General features: G+C 47.7%; 1 protein-coding gene across 1 annotated transcript in view; it reads left to right on the top strand.

The window, feature by feature from the left end:
• Window positions 1-14,999, top strand: part of KIF14 (kinesin family member 14) — a 56,437-nt gene that overhangs the window by 14,956 nt on the left and 26,482 nt on the right. Inside the window, exons 10-15 of the mRNA XM_055144752.1 lie at window positions 2,195-2,367; window positions 3,583-3,730; window positions 5,032-5,095; window positions 7,505-7,689; window positions 11,969-12,071; window positions 12,864-13,024. Of these exons, the coding sequence (XP_055000727.1) occupies window positions 2,195-2,367; window positions 3,583-3,730; window positions 5,032-5,095; window positions 7,505-7,689; window positions 11,969-12,071; window positions 12,864-13,024 (834 nt within the window). The remainder of the gene's footprint in view (window positions 1-2,194; window positions 2,368-3,582; window positions 3,731-5,031; window positions 5,096-7,504; window positions 7,690-11,968; window positions 12,072-12,863; window positions 13,025-14,999) is intronic.

The following is a 14,999-nucleotide window of genomic DNA, read 5'->3' as shown; positions in this document are numbered from 1 at the left end:
GATGTTGTAAAATCCAGGCGTGGGGGGCTGGAGGTTGGTTGCATTTAACTTTGGTGTATGCTGCCGAGGCGGACACATCATTTAACTTTGGGACAGAGAAGAAGAGGTGAGCAGTCAGGTCCTAGAGTCAGAGCACCTGGATTTGAGTCTCAGCTCTGCCGGCTGCAAGTACTGTGGCTGTGGGCATGTCACAGTGATCTGGCCAGTCTTCTCATCTGAGAAATGGGACCATAGGAGTGCTTGTCCTTAAGTACTTCTCCTTATGATTAACGTGAGCTCACTGCATGATAGGTGCTGTCTGAATGCAAGGAACTCTGATCATAGTTATTATTAGGACACACATGGGATTCCCCAAACCTTAGCAGGTGTGGAAAATGAAAATGAGTAATTTTGTTTGCTTAGCATTCCCTGAGAGTACATGGGCTTTCAATGAGTGTTCTTGTTTGAGTGTTTCATTTCTGTTATATTCATGTTGCTTCTGTGTCCATATGAGTGTAAGCTTGAGTAGGTAATTCTGCTTAGGGCTCCTTGTTTTCTTTTGTTTTCGGCCTTTTGTTTTGTTTTGGTGGTACACTGGCTGCTCTCAGGGCTGACTCTTGGCTCTACACTCAGAGATCACTCCTGGGGGACCATATGGGGTGTCGGGGATCAAACCTGGGTCCTCAGTGCGAAAGGGAAACACTCTAGCTGCTGTACTATTGCTCCAGCATCTTTGTGTCTTTTTTGTTTTGTTTTTATTTGGGGGTCACACCCAGCAGTGCTTGGGGGTTGTTCCCTGTGGTGCTCAGGGGACCCTGTAAGAGGAGTGAAGCTAGATGCTGCGTTTCAGGCAATGCCCACCAGGCCGTGGCGCTCTCTTCGGCCCGCAGCTCTGTGCCTTTATGGTTGACTTCTTCTTTTTTTTTTTTTCTTTTTGGGTCACACCCAGCGATGCTCAGGGGTTACCCCTGGCTCTGCACTCAGGAATTACTCCTGGCGGTGCTCAGGGGACCATATAGGATGCTGGGAATCGAACCTGGGTCGGCCGCATGCAAGGCAAACTCCCTCCCCACTGTGCTATCGCCCAGCCCCATGGCTTATTATTCTATGATTGCTGCTCAAGACGCTTACAGGGAAATCTGATTTTTGGGTTAACCTTCAACCTTTTGAAAGTTAAGAATAGTGGAATTCATCCTGCAGGAATAAAGACAGATAAAGAGATAAAGTGTCATGCTCTTTTTTTCCTTCAAGGCTTTTTAGGATAGTAAAAAAGCATATTTTCATTTCTACATTCATTCCTCACTTTCAGCATTCGAGTGCTTGCTCCAAAGGGTTGCAGTAGCCCCGGGCTATAAAAGTGACCAAGACACCTCGGTTAGTGAGAGGAACTGGTATCTGACTACAGTCCCTGACTAGATTGTTGTTTTAGGAAACAGTGTGAAAAAATGTGAGAAAAAAAATAGTGGTCGTGAGATCTGAACATTGTTATGATTTTTAGGACCTGAGAACACGAGTGGAGGGAAGTTGATACTGGTGGTGGGATCAGTGATGGAAAATTGCATGTCAGAAACCCAACTCTGAATAACTTTGTAACTCATGGTGTTTTTTTTTGCTTTTTGGGGTGTGACCTGGTCATGCACAGGGGTTACTCCTGGCTTAGCACTCAGGAATTACTCCTGGCAGTGCTTGGGGAACCATATGGGATGCTGGGAATCGAACCCGGGCCGGCCTCATGCAAGGCAAATGCCCTACCCGCTGTGCTATCACTCCAGCCCCTCACGGTGCTTTAATAAAACAAAAAAAAAATACCAACAATGTTTCATTAAAAAAATTTTTATATTTATTTTGGGCTTTTGAACCCTAGCCAGTGGGGTTCAGGGTCTCTTCCTGGCTCTGTTTGGAGGTCACTCCTCCTGGTGTTCAGGGGATCATGGGGTACCAGGGATTGAACCTGGGCCTTGAGCATGCGTAGCCTGCACTTAGCCTATTAAATCCTCTCTCCAGCCCCACCACCCACGTCGTCCCTGCATGTGCTAGTTAGTACTGCACCTGCACACATAAACCTTTGGTTTGATATGTGCTTTCTCGGTAAGCGTTGGGGGAAAACTGTTCCCCGACATCTGGTCCCCACTGGGGAAGTGCTGTGCTGTTTCTTTCTAGGTAATTGCTGTTGAAGCAATGTCTGACTAGGACACTTTTTTTTTTTTGCTTGCAGGCTGTTAAAGGAAAGCCTGGGTGGAAATTCAAAAACTGCCATGATTGCCACGATCAGTCCCGCTGCCAGCAACATCGAGGAGACGCTGAGCACCCTCAGGTACGCCAGCCAAGCCCGCATGATCATCAACGTCGCCAAGGTCAACGAAGACGTGAACGCCAAGTTGATTAGAGGTGAGCACCGTCTGGAAGCTTCCCCGGCTCCAATCTGATCCCAGGTGGTGAAAATAGGGGATTTCTGGAAACCAGATGTTTTCCCTTGTAAAAATAAAAATGTTTTCATAATAGAACCCAGTCATCATGCCATGATGATGGAGGGAGATGTGGAAAGAGGGCAGGAAGGAGTAAGAGTAAAAAGGGGAATATCAGAATAAGAAGATGTGGGTAAAAGGGAATCGGGAAGTACTGATAGGAAGGTTGGTTTTTTTTTTTTTTTTTATATTGAGGGCCCCACCGGGTATTGTCTGGGGCTCCTCTCAGCTCAGTGCTCTGGAGCTACTTCCAGTGGTGCGAGAGATCATGAGGTATGAGGCATCAACCCTGGCCTCCTGCTTGCCTGGCAAAGAATCCAGCCTGCAAGCTCTCTCTGGCCCAGGAGGCAGCGCTGTAGGGACCGAGCACCCCTTGATCGGAAGAGGGACAGTCGTGGGTCTCTCCTCTCTGACCTTCCCTTCACTGCTCCCTTGTATCTGTCAACTCGGCAGTGCTGGGTGGCTTCATTCACCTTGAGTTCACTTCCGTCTGGGCAAATCCTATTTCCTATCTCCACGTAAGAGAGATTTGAATATTTACAAGGAATTTTGATTTGTATGGTTTTCTCTTTGCTTATGTGGAACCAGACCCCTATAGCCCTTTAATTAATTTTTAAAAAATTATTGTGGAGGAAGGAACCACACCTGGTGGTGCTCAGGGTGTACTTCTGGTGGCTGGCCCGGGTTTTATCCCCCATATCCCATAGGGTCCCCTGAGCACCACCATTCCTGACTGGCAGAGCCAGGAGTAACCCCCGAGTACCGCCAAAGTATGGCCCCCAAATAAAACAAAAAACAAACTGAAAAAAAAATGTCAGATCTATGAATATTGAGTAAAGATTTAAGAATTTCAAATCGAATAGAAGCTTAAAGGAGGGGCCGGAGCGATAGCATAGCGGGTAGGGCGTTTGCCTTGCACGCGGCCGACCCGGGTTCGATCCCCGGCATCCCATATGGTCCCCCAAGCACCGCCAGGAGTAATTCCTGAGTGCAAAGCCAGGAGTAACCCCTGAGCATTGCTGGGTGTGACCCAAAAAGCAAAAAAAAAAAAAAAAAAAAAAAAAAAAAGAAGCAAGGATTAGGACCGCAGAAAGATCATCAGTGTTAGTCATCATGCATCTGTTTTGCACATACTTAGAGTTGAAAGCAGAAATTGAGAAACTGAAATCTGCCCAGAGAAACAGCCGGAATATTGACCCTGAACGGTACCGGCTCTGCCGGCAGGAGATCACGTCGCTGAGAATGAGGCTGCACCAGCAGGAGCGGGACATGGTGCAGCTGCAGAGGTGGGTCCCCGCCCCTGGGGCCGGGCGGGCTGCGGCTGCACGCGGGTCAGAGCTGTTTTCTTGCTGCTTGTCTTTTGACTAGAACAGCCCAGACCCCATGTTTTAATTTCACGTTTTACTTTACGATGTATTCCCTGTCCTGGGGCTTGGTTCCCACATCTTATCCTGGGATGTGTACTCTGGGCTTGACCCCTGCTGGAGAACTCTGTGTCCTCTCTCCTTCTCTCTCCCCCTCCCTCTCTCCTTCTCTCTCCCCCTCCCTCTCTCCTTCTCTCTCTCCCCCCTCCTTCTCTCTCCCCCTCCCTCTCTCCTCCTCTCTCTCTCTCACCACCCTCCCTCTCTCCTTCTCTCTCCCCCTCCCTCCTTCTCTTTTCCCCTTCCTCCCTCCCTCCCTTTCTCTTCCTTCCTCCCTCCCTTTCTCCCTTCCTCCCTCCCTCCCTCTCCTCCCTCCCTTTCTCCCTTCCTCCCTCCCTCCCTCCCTCCCTCCCTCTCCCCCTCTCTTCCTTCCTTCCTCCTTCCCTCCCTCCTTCTCCCCCTCCCTCCCTTCTTCCTCCTTCCCTCCCTCTCCCCCTTCCTTCCTTCCTTCCTTCCTTCCTTCCTTCCTTCCTTCTCTTCCCTCTCCCCCTCTTTCTTTCCCTCCTCTCCGTGTTTATCTTTCCCTTTCTCTTTCCCCATCTGTTCCTCTCTCTCCCTCTCCCTCTTCTCTCTCTGTCTCTCTTTATTCCTCCATTTCTCTTTTCCTCTCTCCCTTCACCTTTATCCCTCTCACCCACTCCACCTTGTATGTCTCTAAATAAAACTATTTATTCTATGTCACTATTCATCGTCTAAATCCTTTCCTGCTAAGGAAGATGACAGAGCTAGAAAGCCAGGTGGAGGTCAGGATGATTTTCATTTCCCTGCAAAGAGCAGCCCCTCGCTCCCGCTGAGTCTGATGCCCCCTAGAACTCGGGTAGCAGGTCCGGTTCGCACAACCCGTAGATCAAGTGGACTCCACACAGCCTGCTCGCTGCCTGGGGGGCTGGTGGGGTACGAGCAGACGAGCATCAATGCCGTGCGGGGCTTGTGGCTGACTTGACTTCCTGACCTGGCCCCCCCCCCCGCCCCCAAAGGTGTTTGCAGGCGACCCCGGTGGCTTGAGGCTCCCTTCTCTGCTCCTTATTTCATTGAGTTACCTGCAAATATATAAAAACATTTAGCGTATGTTAAGCTTCACTTCAGCTTTTTGATCTTTATTGGCTAAGTCTTAATTTCCAATCTTATCTGGAGATATTTAACTATTACTTTGTTTCTTTGGAAAGAATGTGGAAAGAAAAATTCGAAAAGGCTGAACAAAGGAAGCTTCAGGAGACAAAGGAGTTACAGGTATTAGCTCAACTTTCTCGCTGGACTTGAATGTTAAAAGGAATATGTAAATCTGACTTCTCCTTGGCGGGAGACCCCTTCCAGACAGTGCTCAGCAGAGCCCTCTCCTTCCTGGGAGCACAGTTCAGGGGCAGAGCGTTTCCTTGTCTGTGTGAGACCCTGAGCTCCATCCCAGCACAAACATACACAGACAAAAAGTGCTTTTTAAATCCAGATTCTTCCCAACGTAATACCATGTAGGCAATTAGGATTTTTATTTATTTATTTATTTTTAATTTTTTTTGGTTTTTGGGTCACACCCGGCAATGCACAGGGGTTACTCCTGGCTCTGCACTCAGGAATTACCCCTGGCGGTGCTCAGGGGACCATATGGGATGCTGGGAATTGAACCCGGGTCAGCCGCGTGCAAGGCAAATGCCCTACCCACTGTGCTATTGCTCCAGCCCCAACTAGGATTTTTAAACCTTTTTTTTTTTTTTTGGCCATACCGGGCAGTTCTCAGGGTTTGCTTCTCCAGGAACTTCCTTATGGGGTGCTGTGGAGTATACCTGGGTCAACTGCGTGCAAGGCAAGCGCCCTACCGCTGCTACTAGCTTTCCAGCCCCAAGACTTTAAAGATCTTAAGAATGGGCCATGGAGGGGGGCTGGAGCGATAGGACAGCGGGTAGGGCGTTTGCCTTGCACGCGGCCGACCCGGGTTTGATTCCCAGGATCCCATATGGTCCCCCGAGCAACGCCAGGAGTAATTCCTGAGTGCATGAGCCAGGAGTAACCCCTGTGCATCCAAAAAGAAAAAAAAAAAAGCCATGGATATGCTCACTGTGCTGGAAGTCCTGCTTTAAAAGTCCTGCCTCACTCCCTGGCAGGTCCCTACCTGGTCCTCCGAGCACCACTGGATAATGATACCAAAAAAACTAAGGTCAATATTGTGATTGTTTAGGGCCCGTGAACTACTTAGAAAGTCAGACACAGACTGTCCAGCTCTGTCTACTGTGGCTTAGCAGATGGACTTCATACTGATGCCTGTGCTGGGCTCAGGGGAGGCAGAGTGTGGTCCAGAGGGGGACTGTCGAGTGAGAGTCAGTGACTCGGTCGAAGAGTCGTTGTAGGTTACAGGGGCTTGAGTTCTGGCGACTTCAGCTCAGCTCAATGCCTGTAAAAAGACCCGGGTCGTGGGGAATGGTGAGTCCTGCTGAGGGTATTTCCTAGGAAGCCCCTGGCAGAGATGGGAAAATGAAGTTGGTGGCGTTTGGTGCAGTGGACAGGAACATACGAGACAAATAGCGAGTTGAGGCAGAGGAACCCTGTTCTCACAGGCTGCTCTCAGCACAGGTTGGGTTTCTGGAGTCGTCGTAAATTCACACTGATGAGAGACCTGTGACACTGACCTCATGATGGGGCCGGAGCAACAGTAGTTGCTTTGCGCACAGGCGACCCAGGTTCAATTCCCGGAATCCCATATGGTCCCTTGAGCACCACCAGGTGTGATTCCTGTGTGCAGAGCCCGGAGTAACCCCTGAGCATCGCTGGATCAGGCCCTTCCCTTCCCCCCTAGGAAGACTAACCTCATGATCTGGGGAAGAACTGGAAGATAGGGGATTGCAACCATGGGAAGGGGCTTATTTTTTTTTACTTTATTTTTTGCCCAGGGGCTACTCCCAGCTCAGAGCTTGCAACTCACTCCTGGCCGAGCTTAGAGGACCAGGCAGTTCTGGGCCTTGCACCCAGACTTCCAGCATGCAGAGCTACTCTCCTGTCCATTCAGCTATTTTTCTGGCTCTTATTTTTCCTTCAGATTTTAAAGGGCAGGAGAACGGCATGGTATTGATGGGTTTGGGGTCAGAAAGACAGGGCAGCACTTGCCTTGCATGTGGCTGGAACCTCACAGGGCTCCCTGAGCCCCAGCAGGAGAGAGCCCTGAGCACAGAGTCAGGAGTAAGCCCCAAGTACCACCAGGTGTAGCCAGAAAAATATGGACTTTGGGGTCTTTGTTGTTGTGAAAGGAGCAGTTAGAGCCAGGAGGGCTGGGGAGATAGTTCGGAGGTCAGGGGTCAGGGTTATCGTACTTTGCATGCTCAAAGACTGAAGTTTGATCCCTGGCCTCACATGGGCCTGGGCACTGTGCCAGTGTTGGGGTTAACTATGGGGGCCCAGGCACTGTCTGGTCTGGTCTGATTGACTGAGGACCATCAGGAATGGCCCCTGGGCCCCCCAGCTCTGCTGTAGAACACACCTCTTTCCCCTGGCACCCCCCAGATAGAGGGGCCATAAAGGAGGGAGTCTAAGAGACCTTTTATCCACCCCCAGAGATCTTACATGTTTAACATTTTCCATTCATGTTAGGTGGATTTAACAATTTCATGCTTGTGGTCAAGTCTTAATTTTTTTTTCCCCTCTGATTTCTCTCAGAAAGCGGGGATTACATTTCAGATGGACAATCGTATGCCAAACCTCGTCAATCTCAATGAAGACCCTCAGCTCTCAGAGATGCTGCTATATATGATAAAGGAAGGAACAACCATAGTCGGGAAGTACAACTCTAACTCGAGTCATGATATTCAGTTGTCTGGGGTGCTGATCGCCGACGACCATTGGTATGTTAATCCTCTGTCTTTGGTTAAAAAAAAAAAAGTGTTCGTATTTTGGATTCCTTTGCATGATTCCTTTGCATGGAGTTTTCATTTATATTGGTTCTTTGGTATGATTCTTCAACTGCATCTTTAAGCCAGGAAAAGTACATATTTTTGAGTGTTTTGTAAGGGTATTAGGTGAATTTATTTTCCATATGAAACACAAAGTAATAATCTTTCTGGTTTTGTTTTCATGCATGTGATGTGTTGGCTGGTGAATGATTCTATTTCTTAAAATCATAATTATGGATGAAAGTAAACTTTTGTCCATCTTGGTGGCGGGAGTTTGGGTTTTGTTTCAGGTGAATTTTGTTCTCATGAGCTGAATGATGCCATATTGTTGGGATGACTGGAAACTGTTCTCTAGATGGTGCTTTCAAGCTTTGTCCACACCGATACGCTTTTGTCTTCACTCCGGTGAAGTACGTTGTGAGCTCACCTCTCTTATTACTACAACCTGCTTTTCTTTTCTTTTCTTTTCTTTTCTTTTCTTTTCTTTTCTTTTCTTTTCTTTTCTTTTCTTTTCTTTTCTTTTCTTTTCTTTTCTTTTCTTTCCTTTCCTTTTCTTTTCTTTTCTTTCCTTTCCTTTCCTTTTCTTTTCTTTTCTTTTCTTTTCTTTTCTTTTCTTTTCTTTTCCTTTCCTTTCCTTCCTTTTCCTTTTCCTTTTCCTTTTCCTTTTCCCTTTCCTTTCCTTTCCTTTCCTTTCCTTTCCTTTCCTTTCCTTTCCTTTCCTTTCCTTTCCTTTCCTTTCCTTTCCTTTCCTTTCCTTTCCTTTCCTTTCCTTTCCTTTCCTTTCCCTTTCCTTTCCCTTTCCTTTCCTTTCCTTTCCTTTCCTTTCCTTTCCTTTCCTTTCCTTTCCTTTCCTTTCCTTTCCTTTCCTTTCCTTTCCCTTTCCTTTCCTTTCCTTTCCCTTTCCTTTCCTTTCCTTTCCTTTCCCTTTCCTTTCCTTTCCTTTCCTTTCCTTTTGTTTTCTTGTAACACCCGGCCATGCACAAGGATTACTCCTGGCTCTGCACTCAGGAATTACTCCTGGCAGTGCTCAGGGGACCATATGGGATGTTGGGAATCAAACCCGGGTTGGCCGCATGCAAGGCAAATGCCCTACCCGCTGTGCTATTGCTCCAGCCCCACAACATGCTTTTCCTTGTCAGCAGGCATTTGGGTTGTATGCTATTTTTATTGCAATACTTTTGAGTATTTTGGTGCATATTTCTTGGTATAGATGAAGCATTTCACTAGACAAGTTTTCATGGTACAGGACTAGGAGACCCCAGGGAAGCCGGCTTTCTCTCTCTCTCTGTCTTTTTTTTTTTTTTTGCTTTTTGGGTCGCACCTGGCGATGCACAGGGGTTACTCCTGGCTCATGCACTCAGGAATCACCCCTGGCGGTGCTCAGGGGACCATATGGGATGCTGGGAATCGAACCTGGGTTGACCGAGTGCAAGGCAAACGCCCTCCCCGCTGTGCTATCACTGCAGCCCGGGCTTTCTCTCTCTCTTGCGCTCTCTCTCTCTCTCTCTCTCCTCTCTCTCTCTCTCTCTCTCTCCTCTCTCTCTCTCTCTCTCTCTCTCTCCTCTCTCTCTCTCCTCTGTCTCTCTCTGTCTCTCTCTGTCTCTGTCTCTCCTCTCTCTCTCTCTGTTTTTGGGCGCACTCAGTAGTACTTAGAGCTTAGGCCTGACTCTGTACTCAGGGATCATTCACGGTGGGCTCAGGGATCACATGGGGTGCTGGGGGAACGCTGTACTATCACTATCACTCCCGCCAAGCTGCTTTTCTTTTTAATGGGGGGGGGTGTGTGTCTCTGAGCCCTTCCCAGAGTGGTCCCTGAGCACAGAGCCAGTAAGCCCTGAGAACTACTGGGTGTAGCCCAAAAACCAACTCCCTGCCCCCTCTAAAATAAAACTGGATCAAAGAAAGAAATTTCAAGTCACAGAAGAGCAAAGAAAATAGCCAAACTACATCAAAAGACTTAAGTCAAAGAAATGCAAAATGAGTCCAAATGAGTCTCCTGGAGTCAAAATGAGTCCACATGGACTATTTTAAGTCCACCCAACTGACATAAGGCCTGACAGTAGCAAGGTTAAGGTTGTGGAGTAAAATCGAGTATGCACATATCCTAAAACCTCATGGCTCAGCTCTTAGACAATTTGGAGTGCTTTCCAAACTTAAAAATAATGTTAGCACAACTTCAAAATCATAACATTCACAGAGCCAAAGCTCCTGAAAACTAAAATAATGAAAAACTTAGAATAGTTTGGGGGGAGGGAGTGGATAATACAATAGGTAGGGAGCGTCTTTGCATGTGGATGTCCTGGGTCTGATCCTGGGCACCACAGTATGGTCCCCTGAACCCACCAGGAATGATCCCTGAGCACAGAGCCAGGAGTCCACCCTGAGCACTGCTGGGTGTAGCCCCAGAACACAAATAAATTTCTTTTTGAGGGTGGGGTGACGCTGGGACAAATGGTGGAGAGAAGCAGACATTCGCTGGGGGTAGTTTTATGACAGAACTTTACTATCATTGATTGGTCTTATAAATGAAATTTGCTCTAGGCATCACAGTGCCAAAAGTAAAAACCTAAAAATAATGTTCTTTTTTAAAATTAATTTTTGATTTTTTTATTGAATCACTGCATCACTGTGAGATGCAGCTACAAAGCTTTCATGATTTTCAGTAATACAGTGTTCCAACACCCATCCCTCTCCAGCAGGGTACATTTCCCACCACCCGTATCCCCGAATCCCCTCCCCCAGCCTGCCTCTAGGGCAGATGCTTTTATTCTCTCTCTCTCTCTCTCTCTCTATCTCTATCTCTCCCTCCCTCCCTCCCTCCCCTCTCCTCTTTTGGGCATTATCATTTGCAAACACGATGGCCTGTCAGTATTTGTATTACAAATGATAAATATGGTTTTATTTTTTTTGAAAGAATATATTTTGTGTTGTCTGTTATGAAGAACTGCTGAACATCTTACAAAAAAGTGTCCATAGAGGAGACGGTGTGAAGATTGTTCTGTTTCGGCAGGAGCCATTAAGACATTCTGTAGGATGTCACTAACATGTTGTTGAAGTTTGGGTGATGTAAGCTTTGGCATATAGATCTGAAAATATGTATCTATGCATATGGATACATATTCCCCTCTGTGATTGTTGCCTACTGTCTGAACCCCATCAGAATGGTGCTAATTATGGAGAATGGGTAGGGAGTGTCTTATGATGTGTCCGGGAATATGGTCACTCCTGTGTGAGGCTCGGCCCGAGCGTGTGGAGGGCGGCCTGGAGCATGGCGGTGGTTGGATAGTGGAGGTCGGCTGCCGGGGCTGGGTCCCTTGGGGTGGGGAGGGCTCTTCACCCACCCCCCTCTGGGGCGCTCCAAGTGAAAACAGCTTGTCACGCAGTCCAGTGGCATGGTTGGGGGGGCCTCATTTCATGCTCCCTTCCGGGAGATGCAGCTGTGTGATCTGACATGGTTGTTGTTTCTTTTTTGTAGGTGAACATTGACAATATTTCATTGTGTTTCCCTGGAAATCTTTTTCGGGAGAGGGCACACCTGGCAGTGCTCAGGGGTTACTCCTGGCTCTGCGCTCAGGGATCACTCCTAGCATGCTCAGGGAATCATAAGAGATGCTGGGGATTGAACCTGGGTCAACCGCTTGCATGGCGAACGCCTTATCTGCTATACTATTACTCTGGCCCCTGCCTGGAAATTTATAATAGATATTTTTTCTCTTCAGAGAAGAGAAGTTGGTTATTTAAGTAATTTTAATAAAAATAAACACACTCAAAATTCTTTCCAGGACTGGAGCGATAGCACAGCGGGTAGGGCATTTGCCTTGCATGCGGGTGATCTGGGTTCGATTCCTTCGTCCCTCTCGGAGAGCCCGGCAAGCTACCGAGAGTATCCCGCCCGCACGGCAGAGCCTGGCAAGCTACCCTTGGCGTAATGGATATGCCAAACACAGTAACAACAAGTCTCACAATGGAGACGTTACTGGTGCCCGCTCGAGCAAATCCATGAGCAGTGGGAAGGCAGTGCTACAGTGCTACAGACCAAACTTCTTCCCCCACCCCAACCCCCCACCTAAATTTTAAAATCTCACTGCAGAAAAGGAAAGAATGTTGTTGTTGTCTTAAATTTTCCTGAAGTCACACCAAGAGAGAAACACGAACAGGAGACTCCCGGATTTCCTTTTCCTTTGGTCCTACCGGCTTCACAATGAGGGTTGTTTTGGGTTTGCCTTGACAGTTCTATCAGAAACGTTGATGGCACCGTAAGCATCATCCCCACCGGGGAAGCAAAGACATACGTGAATGGAAAACACATCCTGGAACTCACCGTCTTGCATCACGTAAGTCGGCTGGTGCTCAGACACCAGAGGTCCTCTGACTTGGGGCAAGTCGCTTGGTTCATTCGCTTCCAATTCCGCCCCCCAACCCCCCCCACCCAGAGGACTTGATTGAGGCTAGACCCATCGGCAGTTCTGTCTCCTTTGCACAGACAATAGCCCTGTCTCTGGACGCATGGGCACCGGGTCCTGTCTTGGGGACGGGGGGCTATGTGGTGGGCCCGGGAGCTGTGCTCCCTGCCATTGGAAGAGTTGTTCAACATGAGTGATTGTGCGTTACCCAAATCGAAGCAGTTTCGAGGGTAATTTTCGGTAATTACATGAGGAGAACTGGCACAAACCAGCCTGTTGCAAGTTTAGACCAAGACCTCAGGTCCCTTCATATGTTCCTTACATTTCAGGTGTTGAGAAGACTTGGTGCAATTGTGTCATTCTTTATTTTTGGGTTGGACCCACATCCCACCGAGCAGGGGGCTGCTTCTGATTTAAAAGTTCTTGGTACAGTGTCTGCTAATAATGTTCTCAGTGGATGCTTATTATTTTCTTTATTTCTGTGCTCTTTGGTCTCTTAATTCCCAAAATCAGGGCGACAGTGTGTCACCTCTCTGGGTCTGTGTGAGCCAGAGATGAGATGGTGTGAGGCCGACTGCTGGGGCCAGACTGACTGTGTGACTGCGACTTGGTTTTCATGGGGATGCTGAATGGGTGGGCAGTGAGGTGTCTAGTGAGACTTACATTTTTTTGTTTTAGACTGCCCCCAAACAATCCATTTTTTTTTTTTTTGCTGTGTTTTAGGGTGATCGGGTGATTCTTGGCGGAGATCATTATTTCAGATTTAATCACCCAGTAGAAGTCCAGAAGGGGAAGAGACCGTGTAGCCGAGAAACTTTTGTGAGTGAGGGCCCCAAAGACTTCGAGTTTGCCAAAAATGAGTTGCTCATGGCACAGAGATCACAGTAAGTGTTACTGTCAGTCTGGGGGGTGAGGGTTCGGGGGAAACTGTTAATTAACCCTCGAGGTGCCGGCTTCTCACAAGGTCACCTTTTCTCAGCAAGCACTTACTCGGCTGGTCTTATGTCTCTGTCCCGGTGCTGGTGGTGACAGTACAAAGGGTAACTGAAGCGTAGCTCCTACGCAGGAGGAACGCACCCTTGGCTGGAGACCCTGTCGGACACCCCCGTTCGTTAGGGACGCCCACCAGCCATGGCAGTGTTCTGGCAGAGCGGGCACTGGGAAGCGGCCTGGGAAGCTTCTGCGGGTCAGACACACTCACTAGGGGATGAGAGGCCCTCGGACACAGTCTAAAGTGGCCACTAGAACCAGCCGGAGTGGACTTGGGCTGTGTGTTGTGTTGTGGGGGGACAGGGGGGTGCATCTCTGCTTTCTTTGCTACTTTTGCTCCAGCTTTAGCTCCTAAAGTGTTGTAGGATTTTTGACTAAAGAAGTGCCCTCGTCAGCTCAATGGTAACACGTGCCTCGGCAAACGAGAGTGAGCTCGGACTGTCAGAAAGACTCTGGGCTCGTTAGAGAGTTTACTCAGATGAGGTGCTCATGGTCAGTTCCATTTTAGTTTATTATTATTTGGGGGTTTGGGGCCCATACCTGGCTGGTGATGCTCAGAAATTACTCCTGATGGTAATGGGATGCCAGGGATGCCAGGGCTGGAACATGGGGCAGCTCGGTGTAAGGCAAATGCCCTGCCCACTCTGGCCCCTAAAACCATTTTTAAGAGAACATTTCAGTGACAAAAAACATTTCAGGTACATTCAGGCAACCATCACCTGGTCTATACCTGGGAACTTCTCGTCATTCCTTCTGAAACTCCGCCACGAAGCTCCTTCTCTCCTGCACTTCCAAACCTTGTTCACTTATAATGTGTCTCTTCTCTCTCTCACTTTTTTTTTTAATCTCATTTTTAACACGCTTTCTCTTTTCAGTAGAACTGTGAATGCAATGCAGTTTCTAAAGCATGGTTTTTATTGAGAGAAAAAAAATTAATTTTGTATAATCATTAAGGCATTTCCCTCTATATTAAGAGATGGAAAACTAACGTAATGTTTCTTTTTTTTTTTAAATTTTTTATTGAATCACCATGTGAAAAGTTACAAAGCATTCAGGTTTAAGTCTCAGTTATACAATGGTCAAACACCCCTCCCTTCACCAGTGCACATATTCCACTACCAAGAACCCCAGTATACCTCCGACCCCCCCGCCTGTGTAGCTGATAATTTTCATTTTACTTTCTCTTTAGTTTGATTACATTCAATATTTCCACAAAAAACCTCATTAGTATTGTTTGGAGTTCCCCCCTGCCCCCCAAAATCAGACCTGCTGAAAAGGAAGCACTTGATAATTTGTTTTCCATTGCTGATAATGAAGAGATATAAGGTTTTGGATTTCTGTATTTTAGTATTTTAGTAACTAAGTCCAGGGAAATTTCTGCCAGAAGTGGCATCATTGCAAGCTCATACCTCTCCTTAGTAGTCCTTATAAGATGGCAGTCACCCTGCCTTTTCCCCCGGAAAGGAAAAGTGCAGAGAGAAAAACCTTTCCCCTCCTGGGGCGGCATGGGGCCGTGGCTTAGTTCACAGTCTAGAGACATTTCTGTAAGAAGCTGCTGGTACCAAAAGTAGTTTAGCTGGCCTCCGGGATCATGGTCATCCAGCAACGGAGAGGCCACACACGTGCAGCCACTTGGGTCATGTCTCGGCGGAGAGCCAAACTAACGTAATGTTTCAAGCCATCAAAACAGTAAATTATTATAGATGATTGAAAGTATGTGATATAACCTTTATCAGCCACGTACCTTTTGTGGGAGTGTTTGGGCCACACCCAGTAGTGCTCAAGGCTGACTCCTGACTAGCCATGTGGAGTGCCAGGGATCAAGGCCTGAGGGACCTGCTGCCCTGTCTTGCCAGTCCTATATTATGT

This window comes from Sorex araneus, chromosome 7, assembly GCF_027595985.1.
Source record: "Sorex araneus isolate mSorAra2 chromosome 7, mSorAra2.pri, whole genome shotgun sequence".
Classification (NCBI taxonomy): Eukaryota; Metazoa; Chordata; class Mammalia; order Eulipotyphla; family Soricidae; genus Sorex; species Sorex araneus.
This window is presented reverse-complemented; position numbering and strand designations above follow the sequence as displayed.